General features: G+C 41.1%; 1 protein-coding gene and 1 pseudogene across 1 annotated transcript in view; one reads left to right on the forward strand and one right to left on the reverse strand.

The window, feature by feature from the left end:
- Window positions 1–7161: 7161 nt before the first annotated feature.
- The window catches only part of Cachd1 (cache domain containing 1), a 203922-nt gene continuing 186119 nt past the window's right edge, over window positions 7162–24964 (forward strand). The window contains exon 1 of the mRNA XM_027949549.2: window positions 7162–7407. Coding sequence (XP_027805350.2) covers window positions 7162–7407 — 246 coding nt within the window. The remainder of the gene's footprint in view (window positions 7408–24964) is intronic.
- LOC114103721 (zinc finger CCHC-type and RNA-binding motif-containing protein 1 pseudogene) lies at window positions 23527–24102 on the reverse strand (annotated as a pseudogene).

Raw genomic sequence — 24964 nt, forward strand, 5'->3', positions numbered from 1 at the left:
AAGTTCCTCTAGGTTGGCTTTCAGATGTGGGCTCATAAGCTCACTTTTCTGAATATTCGTTTCCTTCATGAAGTGGATTTGATCATAATACCAACCTATTGCCATACAGCATCATAATTTAGAGAGATGACCTGGATTTAAATAATGACACCATTACATGTTACTTCTGAAACTTTGGGCAAAATTTAGTCTTGTCTTAGACAGCTTCGGTTTTCTAATTGGTACAAAACAGGTTAGTTGGAAGGATAAAATAAAACAAAGCATTTAACATGCTTGGGATAGTGCTAGAATTTAGAGTTCAATACATGTTAGCTATTGTTACTATGACTCACAGAGTTGTAGGGATTAAATGTGATTGCTCCATTTAAAATACAGTATCATGCGTAGAACCTAGTAACAACTCAAAAACTCAGCCATTAGTACTATTTCCATATATAGCTATAATTTCACTATTCAACTAGTGCCTGTGCGATTCGTTTGCTTTGTTCCGTTTCTCCTACTGCAGCCCCAATATGGGGTTTAAATTTTTCATTGCTGTTTCACTTTGTGTATTTCTGAGTCTTGCCTCCCTACCCAGTGGAAAAAAAAATGCCCAGAGAAAGTAGCACAGTGTCTTGCATACAGCAGATGATCATACCAACAGTTGCTTTGCTTTGATTTACTGATTTTTCTACTACACAGAAACTTCTTTTTTGAAAAATTTTAAACTTTGGTAAGATGAAAAGAGCTATGCTGCTCATGAAAAGAAATTATCACTTGACTTCAACATAAAGAAATGAGTAACTGATAGTTAATTCTTAGTGTGTGTGTGTGTGTGTGTGTGTCTGTTGTTTGTTTGTTTTTAGTACTAGGGATTGAACTCAGGGGTGCTTAACCACTGAGCCACATCTCCTGATCTTTTTATTTTTTATTTTGAGACAGAGTCTTACTAAATTGCTCAGGGCCTCGCTAAGTTCTCAGAGCCTAGCTAAGTTGCTGAGACTGGCTTTGAACTTGCCAACCTTCTGCCTCAGTCTCTGGAACAACTGGGATTACAGGTGTACACCACCACACCTGGTCTTGCTTCTTGCTTTCAAAGGTTACCCAAGTTATGTTTAAGTTATGACTACTGTGTTTATTATAAAGCCCTGAGGAATCTGGCTGAAGCTCTTGGTGTGTTTTTATTTTTTTGTTTTAAATAAAAACCTATATGAGACATTTCCTTTAGAAATTTCAATGGCCTCTTCAGAAATATTTAGGTACATTTTCGTTGTTAAGTTTAGCCACTGAATCTGTGGATCAGGATCCCTGTCTTAAATCCATCATCTGCAAATTAAAATGTAATCTTTCTAAGTCACTCTCCCACTTAAAAACCCCTTATGCCACCCTGTCGCTGACAGGAGAAAGCTCAAGTCCCTTGGCCAAAAATCAAGCCTTTGTTTTTACCAACAGCCTCATTTCCTGCCTCTTCCCACTGATGCTGTAGAAACCCCAAGTTTCTCGTTTTCTTCTTTGCTTGTATTGATCTTTGTATATTTTTGGAATGCTTTTCTCTTCTCCAGGGTTGTTTTTTTTTTTTTTTTTTATTTCCCCCTGACTCATACCTATTTACCCTTGTTGACACTCCTCAGCTGTCATGTCCTCTAGGGATCCTTCTGTGACCTTCCTACTCAGTTACATTAAGTGCTTCCCAGAATAACAGGTACCTAACTGCCTCTCTCGATCTTCCCATATTATTTTATTAATACAGCAAGTATTTCTTGAGCATTTACTATGTGTCGGGCACTATTTTATACACTAAGGACATGTTGCCAAAGCACACAAAAATCATTGCCTTCATAGAGCTTAAAGTAAATAGAATAAGTAAGCAAATCTCTATTAATTAAAAATGAAACCACATAAGAACAATGAGAGGAGAGGTAGAGGCAGTTCCTGGATAATAGGAGTTACAGTCCTAACTGGAGTGGCCAGGGAAGATTTCCCCTCACATTTGAGAACAGACTAGGTGATGTGAGGAAACAATTTTCCGTGTTTTTTTTTTGGGGGGGGGCGCCTTTTTGCATGCCTAGTGAGCAAGGTAATAACTGCCCTTTTGTTCTGAACTATATTTTCAAAAATGTTTGCTTAGTGAACAGTCTTGCCAGATAGAGATAGTGTCTCTCTTTGAAGCAAAGGGGAAATTTGCTTTCTGCCTAGTACATTAAAGATATCTCCTTCTAGGGCAGTGGGCACTTTTGTTTGCATTTCATTATAGAAGATTCGGGTTATCTAAGCTTGGGGTTCCTCTCCTTCAGTGCTGCCTGATGCATGCAGGTATCTCCTGGCTCTCTTCACATTGCCTGTGGGAGTCAGACCTTGGAGCCTAGGCATGGATGCTGATGCTTTGGATAATGTTGTTGCTGTGAGCACTAAGGTCCTTTGTCTTTAATGTGGGAATCTCATGTCTTCTGTCAGCATCCAAGAGGCTGTAGTGGACTGAATTGTTGACTTGCAAATAGGGTAAAAAGTCTCAAGTCCTTCATGGTTCTTGACAATGAAGTTCAGATACTTGGAGAAAGAATGTTCAAGACACAGGGAACAACAAGTAGTAAAAAGGCCCTGAGATACTTGCTGTAGGTAATATCATCTCTTAAAATTCTTTTAATCCCAGTGGCTTGGGAGACTGAGGCAAGAGGATCATGAATTCAAAGCCAGCCTCAGCAAAAGTGAGGCACTAAGCAACTCAGTGAGACCCTGTCTCTAAATAAAATACAAAATAGGGCTGGAGATGTGGTTTAGGTGTCAAGTGCCCCTGAGTTCAATTCCTGGTACCCTTGGACCACCTCCCCCATTCCCCCCAAAATTCTCATTTCTGGACACTGTGGTGCACACATGTAATCCCAGCTACTTGGGAGGTTTAAGGCAGGAGGATCTCAAATTTTAGGCCAGTCTGGGCAATGTAGTGAGACCCTGCCTCAAAATGAAAAATAAAAAAGGGTTGGGGATGTAGCTTGTGTCAAGTTCCCCTGAGTTCAATTCCAAGTACCAGGGAGGAAAAATTCTGTCTTCCCCAGTGACTGTTAAGTTTTTAAGGACAAGCAATTGTATTCATCTTTGTACCTCTAACATCCAGCAAAATCATTGGTACATAGCAAATGCTCAAAAAGTGCTTGTTGAAATATACAGGAAAAAATAGTGATGCTTTGGATATAAAGGTGTTTCTTATGCCAGGATTCATGTTGCCAATTACTTTGGATTGTCTTTCCTTTTTTTTTTTTTTTTTTTTCAGAGAGGTACACAATAAAATTGGCAAAAGAATTGAGTTTGGGGCTGGAGTTGTGGCTCAGCGGTAGAGCACTTGCCTGGCATGTGTGAGGCCCTGGGTTCAATGCTCAGCACCACATATAAATAAATAAATAATATAAAAGTTCCAACTAAAAAAATATTAAACAAAAAAGAATTGAGTTTGAAGTCATAAGTTTCCATCCCAGCTCTACCGCTTAGTAGTCTGTACATATGGTTAAGTTCCATACTTTCCTGTGAATAGATTTAGAAAAACCTTGTCTTCATACTTAAATGCTAGGATATAAGAAATATACTAAGGGCTCAGGAATGAAACATTGCTTGCCATATAGTAATACCCAACCCATGGTAATGTCTCAGAAACTTACATCTACTACTGTTATTCTATCTTCACTGGTCCCCAAATGGAAAGGAAATGGGAAATATGATGATTTGCAACATCTGCAGGAGAAATATGAAAACAGGGAGGATCTATTATAGGATTCAATTTAGATTATTAGCCATTTCCATTTATTTAATAATAAATCATAATTGCTGCCATTCATATTCTCATAGAAGTTAACAACCCTCTGCTGAATTCTGCTGAGTTACTGGTTCTACTTTTCTGAGCTCCCTGAGTTCCTTATTAGTATAGTTTGCAGTCACTTATTGTTTTGTATGGGAGGTTTGACAGCAATATGGGACTGAGCATTTATTGCTAACTTGGGCCTTTTTTTTCACCTCAGAGTATACAAAGGAGAAACCTGGTGGCTTGGAGACTCCATTCCATATTTTTGGAAATCTAATTAAGAGTACCTCAATATAGTTTGACACAGAATTTTTCTTGGCGAATGTTTCAGTCAATCATTACGAGAAGGTAGCCTGTCACTGAAGTAGCTTTCCACCTCCTACATGTAGAAGAGCAGCCAGTTTAACGAGGACTCTTGGTTCATTCTTTGTTGCATTCAAGGAACAAATCTGTCAGTGCAGGGTTTTTTTTGTTGTTGTTGTTTGTTTGTTTGTTTTTTGCACAGTATTAGTGATTCATAGCTTTTCCTAAATTTTTTCCAATTTTTGGTTCATCATTTCTTGAGTTTCTTACTCCAAGTGTAAAACTATGCTAGAGACTGTTCCAGTGACCAAAGTAGACACAGTAACTGAGAGTTAATTGTGCTGCAAATGGTGATAAACCACACCTGGAGAAACATCAAGATGGGAAAACATTTGCAGATGGACAATGCAGGGCTTCATGTTCAGTGCTAGAACTTCTGGAGAGGAAGCAGATAGTGAACTGTTATCTAGCTCAGTCATGAGCAAGGGCTACAGGAGCACTCTGGGGAGGAGGTAAGGCCATTAGAGAAGTTTCATGTTGGTCTATGGTCTTCTTGTTGTGACCCTTTTACCAGTTTTTTTTCCTCCATTGTTCCATTGCTCAAATAGCTGCACAGTTCATAGTGTCCTCTTTATATAGAACAAGCAATTGATCCTTTGATACATCATGACAAAATGGGGGAAAGATTCTACTATTAGTTGAACATGTGGATTGGATTTGGAATGGGAATGTTCTGAAACACAGTTAGTTTGGTTTGGTGATAGTCTCTGTAATGGGTCACAGGTCCTGTGCACTCCACTCTCCCTTCCCTCTCATTGGCTTTCTTAGCTGATTTTTGTGCCATTGTAGGTCCTACATGTTATGCTAAGGGCTTTATGAACCTTTTCCCAAAAACTCTGGGTGGTATAGTTAATGCAGAAACTGAGATGTAACAATCAAAGGCATGGGTGTGGAATAGAGATTTCCAAAAGAACTTTAGAGTGCTTGCTTAGCATGTGCAAAGCCCTGAGTTCAATCCCTAGTAGTACCACAGTTGGGGGGCGGGGATAATAAAGGTTCAAAAAGAACTATAAAAATGATAAAGGATTAGAATCTCAAAAAATACCAATACTCCAAAGAGGGGCAATGGAAGAGAAGCCATTGTGAAGGCCTTTCAGGAAAGTTTAGAAATTTGTGACAACTTTGGATCAGGTGGAGGTGAAGGGATTGGCCCTGCGCTTAACAAGCTCACTCCAGTTCTACTAAGTAAAACAAGCATTGCAGATACTAAATGATGGTCTGTAAGATTCTGATGTGCCTGTTACATGGGGATATAGGGTTGAGAGTGTCACAAAATGAAAACATACTAATATAACTCACAATACTGACTGAGGAATTCAGAAGAGAGGTAAGCTGGACCAGGAAAAGCTTATAAGAGAAGGTGGTTTTTACCATAATATGATCAAAAAAATTAAGACAGAAGATTTCACTGTAAAGTGAAAAGAGCATTAAATCCAGGTTCTAGTGGTGAGACCATCTCTGGTAGGTAGCCCTAGGCAAGCTCTTCAATCTTTTTGGACATGACTTGGTTTTCTAGGAACTCACTACCCCTTAAATTCAGAGTCCATGGAAAGGAGAATAGCTGCTTTGCACAAACACTCACATAGTGCCATTTACTTGTATCAGGTGCTTTCAACAGGTGATTTCTCAGAGGGCCTGAACCAGGAGTCAGGAGCAAACAGGAAGGCTAACCCTGCCTCCCATGCTTGGGAGAACAGGTGTGTTTATGATGAGATCCAGTTCAGTTTTGGTTTTGCTTTGGCTCTTGATGGAATGAGATGGTTCATTTTCCAAGAGAGACAGAAAGAAGGGTCGAGTTTAAGAGCAAGAGCCTTGGAGTAAGACTTGTACTTATATTCTGGATATGCCTTTTAAACCCTGTGTGACCTTCAGCAGTTTATTCCACCTTCTTAAGGCTTAATCTTTGTTACCTAAAATTTTGGGATAAAGATATGCACTTCTAGGGAGGTCGTGAGGATTAAAGGATAATGTATACAGATTCCAGAGCACAGTGCGGGGCACACAGTAGCTAGTTACAAAAAGAAGTCGGTTGCTTCCACGAGGGCGAGCTATTGTTACTAAGAACCTCGAAGAAAGGGAGTGAACGTTCAATGGCAGTTGCCGCCTTCCCAAATCTCTGCCAGGCAGAAAGCCAACGTCCTAGAACTTAAAGGGACTTTTGACGGGTGGAACCTAGAACGGGTGGGGCTCCGAATCTCTCGCGTGGGCGGAGGTGGTGACAGCGGAGGCAAGGAGGTGTCTCTGTGTCCCGCCACGAGAAGGTCCAGTGGTCCCCTTCCCTCGGGAAGTTGGTACCGGAGAAGAGGCTGTCCTCGGGCCCCCAGCGTCTCAGGGGCCGGTCCTCAGGCGGGAGCCAGAAAAAGAGGAGGGGCGACAGGGGGACTTTCCCCGCCTCTCTCCCTCGTTCCATAAATCACCGCAGCCACCGCAGCGGCGGAGCCGGGAAGTGCACGGAGCCAGAGCGCAGCGTGGTGGCACCAGACACCTCCCTTTCCCCCACCTCTTTCTCTTTCTTTCAGTGTGCGTTTTTAAGCCTCTCCTCTCCCTCCTCGCTCTGTGGCTGCCCCAAGCGCGCAGCCGGTCGCCGCTCCTCCTCCGGGTGCGACCGCCCGCCCTTACCGCCGCGGCTGCAGCCTCTCAGCGCCAGGACTCGGGAAGCGAAAGCCGCGCGGCTTGCGGCTGCTCCTGTCGCCCCACCGCCGCCCGCGCACCCAGCCTTGGGCGCCTTTCCGAGACGCCCACCGCGCCGCGGAGCCCTGCGGGTGCCCGGCGCCCTCAGTGCGCTCGGGCGGCCGCTTCCTCTCCCGCCCGCCGCCGCAGCCTAGCGATGGTGGCCGCCCGCGCTCCCGCGCTGTAGCCGGGCGCCCCCTAAGTTTGGGAGCCGCCGCCACCGCGGCGCAGAGACCAGAGTGCAGAAGAGGAAGAAAGTTTTGTGGGGTGCGCCAAGCGGGCCCTGGGCGCACCTCCCGCTGCTTCCTTCCCGCTTCCCCGCGCCTGGAGCCGGTCGGCGGGGAGTGGCCCGAGGCAGCATGGCCCGCGAGCCGGAGGAAGAGGAGACGGTGGGGACTGCAGCCCTGGCCCTCCGCTGTCCGGGCTCGCCTGGTTGGGCCGGGGCCGGGGCGACCCGGCCGCCGCTCTGGCTGCTCTGCCTGCTTTCGTGCTGGCTCCTGGGCGCTGTGGCCAACGCCGACTTCTCCATCCTAGACGAAGCTCAAGTACTGGCGAGTCAGATGCGGAGGCTAGCGGCCGAAGAATTGGGGGTCGTCACCATGCAGGTAAGTGACCCCCGCCCCTTTGTGCACCGGAACTTGCCAGGTATTTTGCCTTTCCTCTTTGCCCAGGGCCAACCCTCCTTTTGCATGCACAGAGCTCCCTGTCCTGCCGGACTCCTCTGTCCTCTGCACAGATCCCAGACTACAACCAGCTCCTCTTGCATGCACTCATCTACCCCTCCTCTTTCTCCTCTGCAGAATTCCCTGCCCTCTCCATAGAACCCACTTTCCCCTGCACCGTTTCCCTCTTCTGAACACCAGCTCATTTTTGTCGGCCTGAATTCTCCGGTTTCCTCGCACCTTTCCCCCTGATTTGTACACGTTTCCTCAGCAGGCGTGTTTTCACCCTGCTACCCCTGCAAACTCCCCTCTTTCTTTGTGTCCCCATCCCGGAGCACCAGGCCCCTCCTGGCTTGGGCGATTTTCGAGGCCCCCACCCCTTTCACAGCCTTGTAATGTCCTCCTGACCGAGGCGCACCCCTGGGCACCGGAAGGGAAGGTACCAGAGCTTATACCCCGTTGCTCTGGGCCACCCTCACTCACATAGGAGGGCTGCTCCGGAGCAGCCTCCGCGCCCCCTTTCCCCTCCCGGATGCTTTGGGGGAGGGGCTGGCCTGATAGATTGCCGGCTCTGGTCCTGGTGTGTGTGTGTGGGGGGGGGGGAACTCTTTTTGTTGCTTTCCGCTTTTGCTGCTTTTTGATTTTTGTTTTGTGTGTGCCTTTGGGGAAAAAGGGACAAGGGAGCAAAGTGAATAGGATTCCCATTTCTCCAGATTGTTTACCGTGGCAGTCCTCCCCAGAAGAGGGGCTTACAGAAAAAAATTGCCCGCGGCTAATAAGGAATCCTGATGATGTTACTAAAATAACCCAGAGTAGTAAAAATTGTTCTACAGTAACCACCTGGAGATTCTATCTCGCCGTTATTTTAATCTTCTTGGCCGAGAAGGCCCACTCCATTAGGAAAGGTTGAGATGACATTCCGAGTCTAAAACCTTTGCTGTAACATTCTTACTACAATAACACCGTTCTCTTATACTGTACATTCTAACAATAATGGTGGTGAATGGGGTCTTCGAAAGAGGAAGTTTCCAGGAATGTGTTCTTGGAATAGGTTTCTAATTTCCATCCTGCTGTGACTATTCCAGCTCCCAGGGGCTAGGTATTTGGAATTACTTGGGGATTCAGGTTTCTGACATCTACACACACACACACATATAAATATTTTTAACCCCTACCCCCATCCCAGGCTTCTCCCAAAAGGATGCAGTTTTCCTAAAACAAGTTCTACAGACCTTCCCTACTGCAGCAGTGATGACTGGATTTATTTTTTTTTAAGGGTGAGGGGAGGTTGGGGAGTGGATGGTTTGCTTGAAAGGTGATTTTACATTTATTTGCAGACAACTGGCCCTGAAGTGCAATAGAGTCGGATTTTCTTCATTTACATAATAATAGGTACACTTTTAAGAGACACCATTAAACTGTCCCTTTCTATGCCTATCTTTCTGGGTCTGGTTCATTTATAATTCTTTTTCCATGTGCATTTTCTAAGTTCTTAGGAGTGAAGTGACTTTTCTTGGAAGAGAGGGAAAACTAGGGTTTTCTTTCCACTGGTGAGTGTTTCAATTCAGAACACAAACAGAATTGTGTTTTTGTACAGAGGCACCTGTTTTAACAAAAGAAATTTAATATACTGCTGTTTTCAACTTTTCTTTTAGAATTAGGTGGCATTTGCCTCCTTCATCCCATCACTGGGGCTGTTCAAGGGATCTTAGGGGTTTCCCCCTTCCTTCTGTAGATTCTGACAGCCGTTTTACTGTTTCTCACCCCGTCCTTGACAAAAGGTGAAATTGGATCCCAACACATTGTCATTCAGGTAGGGATCCAAAGCAAATGTAGTTTTAAAAGGCTTCCCTGTTGAAAAGGAGACACTTTGTGGGGGGGGGAACCCTCTGAACCATGGGGGGTTTGTGTCCAAATGGCCCTTTATCTCCTCCCAACTGGCCTCTCTCAAACACCTTTGCAACCTCATTGTGGAAACCGACCTCCTGTGGACAGGGTTTTGTCTGGCAAAATGTGAAGGGGCTTCTTTCCTTTTTTGAAAGAAGATGCACATACTGTATTTAAATTCCTCTTCTTGAGCTGTACATTGATCTGCCACTTGCATTTCTCTGGGAAAACTGGGGAAGTCTCTTTTTAATTTAGTTAGACTGCCAGCTTTGGGGCGGGGGGGGGGGGGGGGGGGGGGGGAGGTGCGGGGTGCGGGGAGAACTTGTAAAATGAACTATAATGCCATTTGGATTTCTAGCTTTCAGGATAAAGACTGAACCTCACATTCTTCTCTGTAAACCTTTGGGCCTTGTTCAGCAGATTTGAAATTAATGTGGGGTTAGTTGCCTAAAGTGTAGATTATGTAGCCCTCCCTTTTGGAATGTTGGCTTTTGCAGATACAGAGCTAATCAGTGGTTACAAGGCAGATAGCCTCATCTGAGCTGGAGCAGACTTCCACACAAAGATGAGTGGGACAGGAGCTTACATTTCTTGCAGTGGGGGGAGGGGTGGGGAGCCTTTTTCAGTTCTTCATTTGACCTTGACATTTTAGCACAGTATGGTCTTTCTGATCAGCACATCATTCTATTTATTTATTTAAATATATGTTTTTAGTTGTAGATGGACACAATACCTTTATTTTATTTTTATGAGGTGCTGAGTATCTAACTCAGTGCCTCACACGTGCTAGGCAAGTACTCTCCTACTGAGCTACTGCCCTAGCCCAGCATCTCATTTTATGAGAAAATTTCTGAGGCCAGTTTATTTGTAAAAAGCAAAATTTCAGACTTTTAAATAGCTGTGCTGCTGAAATTCTCCAAAGACATTTTTTTTTTTTTTTTTTTTTTTTTTTTTGGTTTGGCTCTACCAACAAGTGAACATCCCCAGCCTTTTGTATTTTTTTTTTTTTAATTTGAAACAGGATCTCACTAAGTTGCCCAAGTTGGCCCCTTAAACTTGCGATCTTCCTGCTTCAGCCTCCTTGAGTAGCTGGGATTAGTGCCATGGGCTATGACACCCAGCTTCCAAAGACAATTTTTAATTTTGAGAAATTGCAAAGTAGCACTCAAGCCAGGCTTGTTGTTCTGTAGCAGTTAAAATGGTAGCACATACTGCTCAGAGGAGGTTGTGAGTAGTAATTCTACAAAAGCAAAAATGAGGATTTCTTTAGCACCATACTTTCCCATGATATGGTTTTTGTGCTTGCTGATAGAGAAGATAGTTTGAAAAGAGGTTTATCTTAAAATTTTCTTGGAAAAGTTTTCTAATGAAGGCTACCTACTCATGTCTTTTTTTTTTAATTCCTTTTTAGTAATGGGGGAAATTTTTTTAAAAAAATCTTCAGACAATTTGCATCAAACAATTTTGCCAGTGTCCTGGGAAAGCTGCCACTGAATGCTACCCCCAGGCAGCAGACATCCATACATCATGGGTAAAGGTCAAAAACGTAATCATCGTCTCCTCAGGGGTCCCATGGAGTGAAGCCATCAACACTGTAGTCTGGGGAGCACAAACTGTGTCCAGGGTGACTTGTTTCTGCCTATTCATTTGTGCAAGAAGTTTTTATCAAGCAGCATCTCCATTCAGTAGAAAGAAACCCTACATTAAGTATCTGGAAGCCTGTGTTCCACTGTTGCCATTTAGTAGGGTGATTTCATTTGTAAAATTGGGGATGGCAACTCTTCCTAGAGATTTGCTTTGTGGATTTAATGGAAGTAGAGCACGCGAAGTCATCTGTTATGTTAAGCTGAGGCTGAGAAATGTTGATGGAGAAATAATCATTGAAAGCTTACTGCGCTCTATGCTAGGTGTTCAGGGGGTTTGCAAGGAAGTGTTACAGCACAGACCTTTAGGAGTTTGGCTTCTGGAAGAGGGGGTAAGATTGCACAGGTAAAACAGTCAAGCAACAATGCCTGCTTGTTAGAAGGCATACCTGCCCTGGGAGTCATTTCACCAGGCACTTATAGGGCCCATTTAACATTATATGACAATACAGGCTTCCTAACAGCAAGAGCCTGGCAGAAGGCCAGTGTGCCCGCCTTGGTGAGGGCTCTAACGCACTCTGCTGGGCTGAGCACACTCAGTATGAATTTGGCAAACACACCAGCAGGTTGATCAGACAGACAGCTGCTGTATGGGGCCTGGGAAGGGAAGGGGGAGGAGAAGCACGAACTGGAGCTTCATCTCAAGTTGAAGAAAGAGCAGCAGCCAGGACACAGAGTGACTTCAGGAACTAAGGGATCAGCTGGACAGATGTGTCTATTGAAAATAGAAAGCAATGTTGTAAATAGTGACTCCAACTGAATGTGAAAAAGCAGGTCCCCAGTGTATGCAGTAAAACAGCAACACAACAATACAGAAACTCATTGTTTGCTTTTGCATATGTCCAATAAACTTTTGGGGGAGTTTTACTCTGAGAGATCTTGAATTAGACTGTGCTAGTGTTAAAAGGTAACCAAGATCTGGTACATATCCTTCATCTTTCAACTAATGATGAGAAATAGACACAAGAGGCATTATGATACAGGGGGCTAGCAAGGGGCATAGAGGCAGTAGACAGAAGCAGGTTAGTGCAGTGGTAGAGAAGGAACAGGATGACCACAGAGAAACCTTGCTTAAGCCCTTCTGGTGGTGAAGGAAGTCAGTGACTTTGTCCTTGGCCTTTTCAGTAAAATGTCCACATGCAAAGGGTAGTTCAGAAAGCAGTGGCTGCAACTTTAGATGTGAAGGGTAACCACATCAGCAGTCATCAGACATTTCTAATTCTGTTTGGTGGCACTAGACAAGGTAGTTGGTATATCTTGAACTCAACAGGAGAGTGGCTCTGATTCTTCCCATATTTCTCTGGGCATTTACCTGGCATTTCTGTGGTTATTAGACATAAATGTCTTGGTGACTCTAGTACAACTGGAAGCTGAATTGTTGTCATGTTTAAGTAAGGTGCACATTGTCCCTGGTCTCATGTATACCATATCAGGAATGGTGTGGCTTTGAATGAATTGAATGTGGCTAAGCAATATAGAATATTTCAGGGGATTAAAAATCACCTATATCTGTAAATAATTCTATGATTCTCTGCCTGTGTACAGTATCACTCTTAGTGGGAAAGCTGACATATTGCTTTCTTCTGAAATTGAATATTTGGAGCAGGAGAAAACTGAAACCAACCATTAATAGATAACTCCGAGTTGAACTTGGCAAAAATGAGCCCCCTTAGAAAATATGTTGAATGACTTATGATGGACTGTCCTTGTTGTGCTTAATCTTTCTTTGACTTCCTTCTCACTATTGCCTGCATTATCTGGCTCGGTTCCTTGTGCTTATTACATTTTCCCTGCCAATAGTACTTCAGTCTTGGAAAGTCTTGGGGAAGGAGATGGTTTCACACTTTGTAACATGCTGGTGTTATTTTTGGTTGCTACTCGAAGAGGTGATTCCTTGAGCTTAAGTGGATGAGTAGGCAGGAACCTTTCAAAACTCTGGAATTTTGGTATTAAGTGGACTGAGATTTATTTTGGATCTTCTTGAACCTGGCATAAGAACTTATTGAAATTCAAAATATGAAGGAAAATAGGGACACGAATTTTGACTCAGCTGGTTATTCATTGTGTGACTTCTGTCATATTTTTGAATCCCTCTGAACTTCAGTGTCTTCATGTAGTTCAAGGGGGATTTTTTTTTTTTTAACTGGGGGTTAAACCCAAGAGCTCTCTATTTTTGTGATTGGGTCTCTCTAAGTTGCTTAGTCTGGCCTTAAATTTGTGAACCTCCTGCCTGAACCTCTTTAGTAACTGGGATAATAGGTGTACCCCACTGTACTTGGCAAAGGAGAACTATATTTTAAAAGACAACAATGTCTAGCACAGGGTCTCACATGAGAGCAGTCAGTAAATAGAAATATAAATATGGGAGAAGTCTGTTTAGTGTTAGTGCACAGAACATGGAGTGCAGCAAACATATCTCCTGAGTTTGGGAGAAATCTAATCTTTAAAAACTTAACATTTCAGTGTGGTCAGTCCCCTGCCCCAGTATTTCTAGAGGGCAGTGAACAAACCTCAGGCATCTGGTGCCAAACCATCCTTTGAGGTTTCTGAAGAAAATATTAGACCTGCTATTTATAGTTATTTGTTAACTTTTAAACTTTTTACAAACATTTTTTTAAAAATATGGAAAGGTAAAGAAAATAATGTAAGACAGTACATCTGTTTCTTACCCATCTTAAACGGTCAACCTTGGTTTTATTTTTTTCTCTACCTCTGCCTCCACCTGCTTTTCTCCTTCCCCCAGATTGTTTTGAAGCATATTTCAGATATCAAAATTTCAACTCTTTTTGTACTGAGGATTGAACTCAGGGTGCTTTGTCACTGAGCTGCTGCCCAAGACCTTTTTATTTTTTTAATTTTGAGATAGTCTCAGCAAACTGCTGAAATTGACCTTAAATTTGCAATTCTCCTACCTCTGCCTTCTGTGTAGCTGGGATTATAGATGTGTACCACCATGCCCAGCTCATTTGTGTCATTTTAAAATTGCATCCTTATTTCTATATTTTTCATGTTTCATTATATAAATAGTATTTGGTTCACTAGTATATAGAATTTTCAATTGATAATATATATATACACACATATATATGCATATATATTATAAATAAATACATATATAAATATTTGTATCCTTAAATTTTTTTGAGGGGGGTGGTACTGAGGATTGAACTCAGGGACTCTCAACCACTGAGCCACATCCACAGCCCTATTTTGTATTTTATTTAGAGACAGGGTCTCACTGAGTTGCTGAGTGCCTTGCTTTTGCTGAGGCTGGCTTTGAACTCATGATCCTCTTGCCAGGTTATCCTTAAAATTTGTTATGGTGCTAGGCCTGAACAAAACCATTGTCGAGAATCCTTGGAAAACTGGGAATGGAACCACCATTCCCACTCCTGGTCTATACCCAAAGGACTTAAAAACAGCATACTACAGGGACACAGTCACATCGATGTTTATAAGCAGCACAATTCACAATAGCTAAACTGTGGAACCAACCTAGATGCCCTTCAGTAGATCAATGGATAAAGAAAATGTGGTATATAAACACAATGGTATATTATTCAGCATTAAAAGATAATAAAATCATGATATTTGCAGGTTAAAAAAAAAATCATTGTATCCCCTAGGCCTTTATAAATAGCTAGTACCTTTTAGGGGTGGGGGGTAGGAGTGTGCTGGGAAATGAAATGAACCCAGGGCCTACCACTGAGCTATGTGGATCTCCAGCTTTTGAAGAGCTAGTACCTTTACTCAGCAACTTCCCCAGTCTTCCAGATGGGATGTCAAGATTCTCTTGAAGCTCCTCTGGGTTTCTCCCTGCTGGGACCTTCTGACTGTCATTTTCATGCCTGTTTCCCCATAAGGTTGTGTAGTTCCTTGTTTCCTTATGGCTGTCTGGCAGTCTGGATATATGTTGATGCATCATGAACCACATCCTCGCTTGCTCCTGTTCCATCCCCTTCCAGAAGAGGCAGGGTGAGGAAAGAACAAGGCAAGATAAGCTATGAGTGGAAGACAGGGGAGGACTGAAGAGGAAGAGCTGACCTGTTCAATGTTTGTCTTCTAACCAGGCTGTCAGCAGATGTTCACAGGCAGTGTTGGGGTGGGGGAGGGGTCCTCATTGTAGAATTAGGCCAGAAGACTGCAGGAGTCACAGGGGGTATCCTGTGCCTCACTTGGGAGCTCCTGTCTCATCAGGAAGGCTAAACCAACTTGGCTGGTTCAAAACAGTATATACAAAGAAATGCCAAACTATGGGAGGCAGAGTATTTCCAGGATTGCTAAAACTAATGTACACAGAGGTCAGTTAGACAAAATGAGTGAAGCAGGTATAGGTCAGAAGAGAGAGGTATTAAATATTGTCAGCCAGAGGGCACAAGCCAGGGCGGCAGGAGGACAGGTACTACTCAGCCTGGTGGCAGTCTGGGGCCAGTGTTATTACATCTCTTTGTTTTTCAAGAGAAGCAGAATATCAGGTTTTTGTATGAAGTCTCTTGATTCTTAAACTATTGGCCAGTAATTCAGATTTAGGAGTGGGGGGACCCTACAATACTATTGGGGCCAAACCAAACATGTCTGCATGCTGGATGAGGGCAGAGGCCACCAGTTTTCAGTGTTTGTGTTAGAATTACTCAGTGGGTTCTGGAAAGTAAAGCTGTTGCTTAAGCACAGGCCATGGGGAAACACATTTCTATATAATATAAAGGAGAACTTTGTGATGAACAGCTCTAAAATGAATTGCCTTGAGAGATGAGCTCCTTGTCATTATAATTACTTCAAATATTTCCTCTAAGTTTATTTTGTGCCAGGTACTATGTTAGACCTGTGATATCTACCAGTTAATTTCTGACATAGTATAATTATGAGACAGGAGGTTCCAGATGCTTGGAGAAGTATGTCAGGGATGTTAACTTACCTGGGGTGAGGAGGAATTCAAGAAAGCTTTCCTGGAAAGCGGAATGGATAGAAATTGGTTGGTCAGAATGGAGTTCCCAGAAGTCTCCTTGTGGAAGGAAAGTGTAGCACCTTTGAGGAATAGAAAGATGGCATTAAGGTTTGAACTGAGGGTAGGAGGCATGAGAAGAGGGTGGAGAAGTAGAGAGAGGTCAACCTGTGGGATCCCTAGAATCTTCATACCAGTCAACACTTGCTTTATGACAGGTTTCAGAACACCCAATTCCCACTGGCTTGAACAAGAAAGAAACCTACTGCCCTGTGCAATTTAACCATCTGTGGTAGGTCTTTGGGCAGTCTCGATGAGGCCTCCAGGATGTGGCTAGTACACCATTTCTCTTCCTTCGTATGCCACCTTGTTGAGTAGATTCTCATCTATTCAATATGGTGAGAACCATGTTTCACATGGCTGGCAGAGGCTTACCAGGTAGTTGAGAACTATTTGCTTCTTGGGCTTCAGCTCTTTGTATTTAGAAATGTTATAGCTTGGGGAGAGGAAACAAGAATCTGGAAAAAGCTTAGAACCCAGGAAACATAGCAGAAATGATTTAAGATGCAAATATTGTTAGTAATCATCAGTTGTTAGAACCTGTTACTTTTCTGGGTCTATGTCCCTGAGTCCAGTTCAAGAAGGAGGCCCAAAGATAGGCTCTCTGACCGCCCACCTGCTGAGATGGATCCCCAGGCTTTGTGCCAATCTAAGCTCAGCAGCCCTGCTCTTGACAAGTCTTTTCTCCCTGAATTGTCAGATCACTAGGTGCCATGAAATCTGGGAGGGACCACCCTCATTTTACAGTTGACCCATTGTATGGAAGCTGAGACCCAGTGAAAGTACTTCTCTGGAGATTATACCAGTCCAGTAGTTAAGTGGTGGGTTTGGACTCAAGGTTGATCTTAGAACTTTTGTTTTATTGAGTCTTTTCATGATATTATACTTTGGGAACCTTTTTCCATTTCCTTAGGTTGGGAAAGGGAACCTGACTTCATAGTATACATTCTTATTTGTGCATGTGTGTGGTACTGGGAATGGAACCTGGGGCCTCCTGCATGCTAGGCAAGTGCTGTACCAATGAGCAGTTCCCACATTCTTCTTTTGAAAAGAAAGTATGCTTAGTTATTTTATGGTTGAGAATTTCAAGCTGATGATTTAATCTGACAGCTGACCAGATTAGATTTTTTTTTTAATTTTAAGTCTTTACTTAAATACCTAAAAGTCAGTGAGCCACTAAAGAAAGTTCAAGTTTCTGAGACTTGTAGAATGTTGTTAGATACTTTAAAAGAACACGTTTAATTGGTCAATGACTATTATTGTGAACCTGTATTGTCAAACTAATTTTCTTATTACAAAGGGAAAGCATTTAAAGCTTAAAAAAAAAAGAAAGAAAGAAAAAGAAAAAGAAAAAACTTTGGGGGAGGAGCAACTTTGGTTGTTTAGTATTTGTTTATGTAAAAATCCACAGAAAGAAATCCCACCTGTAATTTTCAGCAAAGTTCTATTTTGAAATTGGATTTCATGACTTAACAGCTCTCTCCCTAGTTATTAGGAGTATGAAGTCAGTCTCTCTCTCTCTCTCTCTCTCTCTCTCTCTCTCTCTCTCTCTCCTTGCAATAATATTATTACTTTGGAGGAATCGTTTATTTGATTTAACAATAAAACAAAGTAAATGTGATTTGAGTATCTTTTTACCTTGCCTCTTTTTTCTGAGTTCAAAGATAGTTTTCCTCTACTTAATATTCACGTAGTCAACTGAGTTAATTACTGTTTAAAAAGTTCCAACAACTAAATCCCAGAGTGGATCAGCTGAAAAATAGCTTATGGTCCATATTTCCTTGGAAATATTATGCTTTATTGCAATTGCAGCGTAGCAGTCAGTGGAGTAAATTCTTATCTTGTGCACAATAATGTCTTGGTTCTCTTCCAACTGTAACAGAGTCCAAGACAGCATACTTTTTTGCTTGATTCTTCTTGAATTTTTTTTTTTTTATTTTATTTTTTGCATGGAGTATTTTTAAAAATACTTCGAGGTCCTGGTGGAAGGGCAGTAAAAATGGGCAAGTCAGTGAGAACGAATCTGAATTTTTAATTAGGCTTTGAGTTGTTGCTTCAAAGTGTGGAGACATCATTAGTGATGTAAGTCTTGTTGCATTAGCAGAGACTGACATTTTACTTCAAACGCAGGGAGTGCAGCTGTCCTGTGCAGATAAAAGTTGCCAAGTGCGGAATAGCAAGGTGGATTGGTAGATAATTAGCTGTCCCGCATTACTGCAGTGTGGAGGAAGCCTGCCAGTCATGGGCAGGAAGGAGGAATTATTAGCAGGAGAAAATCCAAGTGTGTCATAAAGCAATTTGGAATCACTTCAGCTGTGGCAGAGCTGATAAGGCTTAAGTTAAGGGAACAACACAAACTGAGTCTCATATATGATGGCCAACTTTGCTTGCTTGCTTTCTTTAAAAATCTTCATTCAAAAGAGGGATGGCCAGAAATTAATGATCCATGAATACCCCAATTCATGAGTCCACCCCAACTTCATTTATAAAAATAATCAGCTTAGAAGAGTCATCATATTTCTATGTTATTGAAAAGAAAATGAGGATTCTGTAGAGGAAAAAAATCACAGAGAAGCCATAAAGACTTGGCAATTACTATGCTGTATATAACCATGAAAAAAACAGTTGGAAGTGTATCACTTCTGATACAAATGTAAAGTATTTATAAGTGGTTTGAGGATTTTTTTTTTTTTTTTTGGTCCATGTTAGTGGTGGAATAAATATGTGTATTTAAATATTTAAAAAAAAAAAAAAACAAAACGTCTTCTGTGATAATCAACTCATCTCTGAGAAATTAGAGGTATCTTTCCTATTGGAATTCTAGTCCATCCTCAATCTTTGGCTAACTCATAAAGCTTCATGAGACCTTCGTGTCTGCTTGGGTTGGTCTCTGTGTGGCCACCTTGTCTTAATCCCAACCACTTTATTACTGTCTCTAAAGCCAGTGTCTCCTCCAGTGGCCCAGAGATGGGGTAGTGATGGGGTTAGGTGCCATGTCTTCTCTGAATGAGATGTCCTTGGCCACTATAGAGGAGAGCCAGTTGTATGCTTTTTGCTGCTTGTTCTGTCCCCTCCCTGGGAATCTATTAGTCACAGAGTTGTTGCTATCCTGGGTGGGTTTGGAGGAAAACCTGGAGAACAGGTTTTTGGTTTGGCAGTATTGGCTATTTGATCCAGAATTGACTTCACTGATGCTTCTGTGAAAGGGGGAATTGCACTTTTAGTAGACTTGGGAAGGACCATACTGTGTGCTGATTGTGATTGTTATGGATGTTTTAAATTTGAGATCTCTGGATATAGTATCAATTTATCAGAAAAGAGACTTGGAAATTTATTTTTTATTTGCATGTGAGTACATTCAGATGATAAAGATGGGCAAGAGTTACAAAAATGAAAGCACATAGAGATGAAGAATTGTCAGAGTCTGAGCTCTTACAGGAAAGAGCCCAGACATTTGTCTGTATAGCCTTGGTGTGGTTAGCACTGTCTGTGACATACTGGGAGTACTCAAAGTCGGGACCACAGGAACTGCCCAGCCATTTTTAAATGGTAGACTTTGTAACTTTGTAAGTTATTGAAGCAAAAAAGAAGGACTTTGTAACTTTGTAAGTTATTATAGCAAAAAAGACTTTGTAACTTTGTAAATAACCTTTTGTTACTATTTAGCAAATTACCTTCAGCTACCATTTAATGTGTTAATTCCATTACTTCCTCCAGACTTATTGTGAAATGTCTATGACCCTTTACTTGCTACTAAAGATTTAAAATGTTTTAGATAAATAAAAGTACTTAGAGCAGTATCTAACACTAGGATTCCAAGTAGTTATTTTGGACCTGATGTCTAATTTATTTGTGGTAGAGAAAGTGGGCTACATTTAGAAATGTAAAAAAAATAATTTTTAAAAATGTGAATGTACTTTAAAATTATATATATGTGGGCTGGGGTTGTGGCTCAATGGGAGAGCGCTTACCTTGCACATGTGAGGCACTGAGTTCGATCCTCAGCACCACATAAAATAAATAATTAAATTAAATAAACAATAAAGGTATTGTGTCCATCTACAACTAAAAAAAAATTTAAAAATTTGAAAATTACATATATGTGGATCTACTCTATCATAGAGGTTAGAATTTATAAGTTAATTCATTTAACAAATATTGAGCACATACCATGGGCCAGATACTATGCTTTGGTTTTGAGTTTGAGAGAGAGAGATGATTCCTTCTCTTGTGGAATATATAGACCACTAGTGGAAACACATTAAACAATCACAAATAAATATAAATTATAAAGTTTTAGCAGTGTTGTGAAACATAGGACTTTTAGAAAGACTATGGGGGATCATTTAACAATTTAAGTTGGGGGCTAAAGGTTATATCTCAGTATTCAAACTTGCCTAGAATGTGTAAGACATAGGTTTGATCTCCAGCACCTCAAAAAAATATGAATATAAGTTATATTATATATGTCATTGCTGTGCTTAAAACTCTCTAAAGGTTTGCATTTGACTCTGTGAATCAAACCTCAAATTCCAGTGGCCTTCATAGGGGGATGGGATCTGGTCCCTGCTACCTTTGTGATTTCATCCCCTACTTCCCCCCATTCCTCACAGTACTATTCTTTGAACACTCCAAGTGTGCTGTGTCCCAGAATTTTTGAAATTGCAGTTCCCTTGGCTGGAGGAGAAAGTAGGCTTTCTCTCTTCAAAACAGCACTCTCTTGCTTTCCCTCCTTCTGCCTCCTCACCCAGTTCATGTGATTATTGCTCTCCCAACCTGTCACAGTGAGCCTTGTGTTCACTGCTGTGTTCCTGTAGAATAGTGCTTACTGGAGGTGGGTGGGTCAGGGCCACAACTAGCTGGATGGTGTAGGAAGGAATCTGAAGAAGTGACAGGGAGGAGGAGCCACTGAGGAGGGACTGGCAGTTAGCATTCCAATAGGGGAAGAGCCTCCTAGAGTTGAATGGCAGGACCTTGGGGTACTCAAGAACTGAAAGAAAGCCACTTGGTGACAGGACATCAACAGAAGGGTGTCATTAAGTGAGAACTTGGATTCTTCTTCCCCATCAGCACAAATAGAGTTCTCCCCCTGGATCTAAAGAGGTCTAGAAGGTAGAGAATCTGTGGCAGGCCATGTTTCTTTTCCAATTGAAACAAACCAACCTCTCTGGCTTTGTTAAAATGTAAAGTGGAGAAGAATATAAATTTAGCTGAATTGTTCTTAACATACTTTTAAAAAACATTCACGTTTCCCATGTTAACTCTTTTTTTAAAAAAAAATATTTTAGTTGTAGATGGACACATACTTTTTATTTATTTATTTTTATGTGGTGCTGAGGATTGAACCCAGTGTCTCACATGTACTAGGCAAGTGCTCTACCACTGAGCTACAACCCCAGCTCCCCCATGTTAAGGCTTGATGAAGTAAATGTCTAGGACCAATTTTGCACATGGTAATGGAGTCCTGCACTAAGGATTCAGGTGTTCCTCTCTCCCCGTATATTACCTTTATTTATTTTTAGATTCGTATATAATAAAATGTACTCTTTTCTTACAGAAGAAAGCAATGATTCCTTTTAATATGGCTTTGAAAGTTCAGAACAAAGTCCTTGTGAAGTGCATCAAACATTCATTTTTAATTTTATTTTTATAATGGTGGCAAAATACACATAACAAAAATTTCAATTGTAAATACTTTAAGTATAAAATTCTGTGCCTTAGCAAGTACATTTACATTATTGTGCTACCTTCACCACCATCTATCTCCAGAACTTTCTTATCTCCCCAAACTTAAACTGTACCTATTAAACAACACCTCTTCATTCCCCACTCACTCCTGCCCCTGGTAACCACAGCTCTACCTTTTTCCATAAAGGGATTTGACTATCCTAGGTGCCTCATGTAAGTGGAATAATAACAGTAATTGTCCTTCTGTAAGTGGTCATTTCACTTGGTGTAGTGTCTTCAAGGTTCATCTATATTGTGAACATGTCAGAATTCCCTTTCCAAGGCTGAAAAATATTTCATTGTATGTGAATACTGCATTTTCTTTGTTCATTTGTCCACTGATGGCACTGGAGTTCCTTCTACCTTTGGGCAATAATATTATGAATAACGTTACTGTGAACGTACTATACGAATATCTGTTGGAGTCTCTGGTTTATATCCAAAAGTGAAGTTGTTTCTATGGTGATTATATGTTTTTGTTGTTGCTGTGGTCATTGTTTTGTTTTGCAGTCCTGGGGATAGAACCCAGGGTGCTTTACCTCTGAGCTACAAATCCAGGCCATTTTACAAATTTTATCTGGAGACGGGTCTTACTAGGTTGCCCATACTGGTGACCTCCTGCCTCAGCCTCCCAAGTAGCTGGAATTAAAGGCATGCACTGGTCCCAGATTTTTTTTTTTTTTTTAATTTTCTTGATAGTGTATATGAACATATATCCTTGTTGCACAGTTCTGTGAATTTTAAAAAATACAGTCATATAACCACCACACAGATAAGAACCACAAGAGTATCCTTGACCCTCAAAATGGTCTGGTGCCCCCTTTGTAACCAGTCGTTCCCCGACCTGGAATCTTTAAAAACCACATGTATATTCTCCATCTCTATAGTTTTGCCTTTTCCAGAAGGCCATATAAATAGAAGCATTATGGTATACATCTTGAGTCTTAGCTTCTTTCAGTTAGTACAGTACATTTGAGGTTTATCCATGTTGTGTATCAATAGTTCATTATTTTTTATTGCTGAGTACTATTTCATTGTGTGTAAGTACCACAGTTATCCATTTACTAAGGAACATTTGGGTTTTCTGTTATCAATCCACTATTAAACATCTACTTACAAATTTTTAGTGTGAATATAAATTTCTATGTCTCTAGGGGTAGAATTGCTGTGCCCTATGTTAAGTGTATGTTATACTTTATAAGAAACTGCTAGTCTATTTTCTAAAAGGTTTGTGTCACTTCGTTTTCCCTTTAGCACTATCAGAGTCCTAGTTGCTGCATAGTCTTACCAAAACTTGGTAGAGGCAATCATTTCCATGTTAACCATTATAACATGGATGAAGTAGTATCTCATTGTAATTTTAAAAATATCACTTTAATACCTACCTGTTTTATAGCAATAATATTAATATGATAGTTTTTTTCTTATTTTTATTCAGATTAGTTTTTTCAAGATTGATTATTACTAACAATTTTGATTTTTAGTATGGTTGGATATTTCTTATTAAGAATTCAACAAAAGCATTTTGGATTTTGGAATATTTGCACATAAATGATAAGATATTTTGGGAATCAGACCTACATCAAAACATGAAATTCACTTATGTTTCATATACACCTTATAGCATAAGTTGCTTAGGGCCTCACTAAGTTGCTGAGGTTGGCTTTGAACTCTGGATCCTCCTGCCTTAATCTCCCCAGCCACTGGGATTATAGGCATGTGCTGCTTAGCTTAGCTCCAAGGTTTTTTATTTTAATTCTATTTGCTTAGTAAATACAATTTTAATAACTAAGTTCTTCCACATCACTGAAAATATGTGCTTTTCTTTATCCTTGGGCATCTTGAATCATCTGATGTTGAGGGACCCCTTCAATGCAGGTCCTTTAGTTTTGTTCTTCAATTTTCGCCACCTGGAATGCTATGGCCTGGCTGGGACTGTCAGAAGCAGGAACTTCCCTTCCCCTTCATCTTCACTTTCTTCTACTTTCTCTTCTCCTTCCTTTGTTCTTCTGGTTCAGGATTTGTCTCCCTCTCTCTTCCTTCTTTGGAGGCTCACATTCTCCGAGCATACTTTCAAGACAGGTGTAACTTAAGTGTCCATTTTCCCTGCATTCATTACACTTGGATTTGTCAAAGTAGTTTCTTGTACTTTAGTGTGAGTTCAACCACTCTGCCATTGCCAGTAGCAGTGCTTGCCTTTATCACTCTAGCAAGTAACTGTTGGTTGTTTACTGCTCCAGTGCAGTTTTGTGTAGTTTTTATCAAAAAAATAAAATAAATGCAACGCCTTTCTTCCTTCCCAGTATCTTTGTCTTTGGTTATAATAGCACTGAGTGTCAGGGAAGATGAGAGCACAGAACTTGTTCTTTCTCCTGCCATTTAAGCATCTCTAGTCCTGCAGGGTCCTTTTAAACAGATGCCATTCATAGGACTCTTTGGAGAAATGGCCAGTTCCAAGGCTGGAGCAGGGTGGATACCAGATGAGCTTGGAATGTCTTATAAACTAAGGAATATAAGAGTTGATTTTACTTTCTAAAAATATTTTTAGCTGTAGTTGGGCACAATACCTTTATTTATTTATTTTTATGCAGTGCTGAGGATCAAACCCAGTGCCTCACACATGCAAGGCAAGCGCTCTACCACTGAGCCATAACCCCAGACCTCATTTTTACTTTTAATGAGATGAATGATGATGCTGAGCATTTTTTTCAAGAGTCTTCTTGTCATTAATATATCTTCTTCTTCTTCTTTTTCTTTTTCTATTTTGGTGAACTGTCGCAACATTAATACATATTTTTTTTTGAAGAATGATCTTTTTAAAAAAAATTTACGAGTTCTAATCAATTATACATGACAGTAGAAAGCCCTTCCATACATTGTACACAAATGGAGCAGAATTTTTCGCTTCTCTGGTTGTACATGAAGTAGAGTCACACCATTCATGCAATCATACATGTACCTAGGACAATGATGTCCGTTCATTCCATCATCTTTCCTACCTCCTTACCCCGCCTCCCCAACATTAATGCATTTTTAAATGGGTTTTTTTGTTGTTGATTAAAAAACAATTTGAATGATGGTTTTTACATTTGTAGAGTTATACAGTGACCACCACCATCCAGTTTTATAACATTTCTATCACTCCTAAAAGTTCCAATGTGCCCATTTGTTATTGAGTTTTGAGTGTACATGTACGTACATATTTAGATGTAAATATTTTCCCTGTGAGTGCCAAATCCTA

Source organism: Marmota flaviventris, chromosome 10 (genome assembly GCF_047511675.1).
Source record: "Marmota flaviventris isolate mMarFla1 chromosome 10, mMarFla1.hap1, whole genome shotgun sequence".
Classification (NCBI taxonomy): Eukaryota; Metazoa; Chordata; class Mammalia; order Rodentia; family Sciuridae; genus Marmota; species Marmota flaviventris.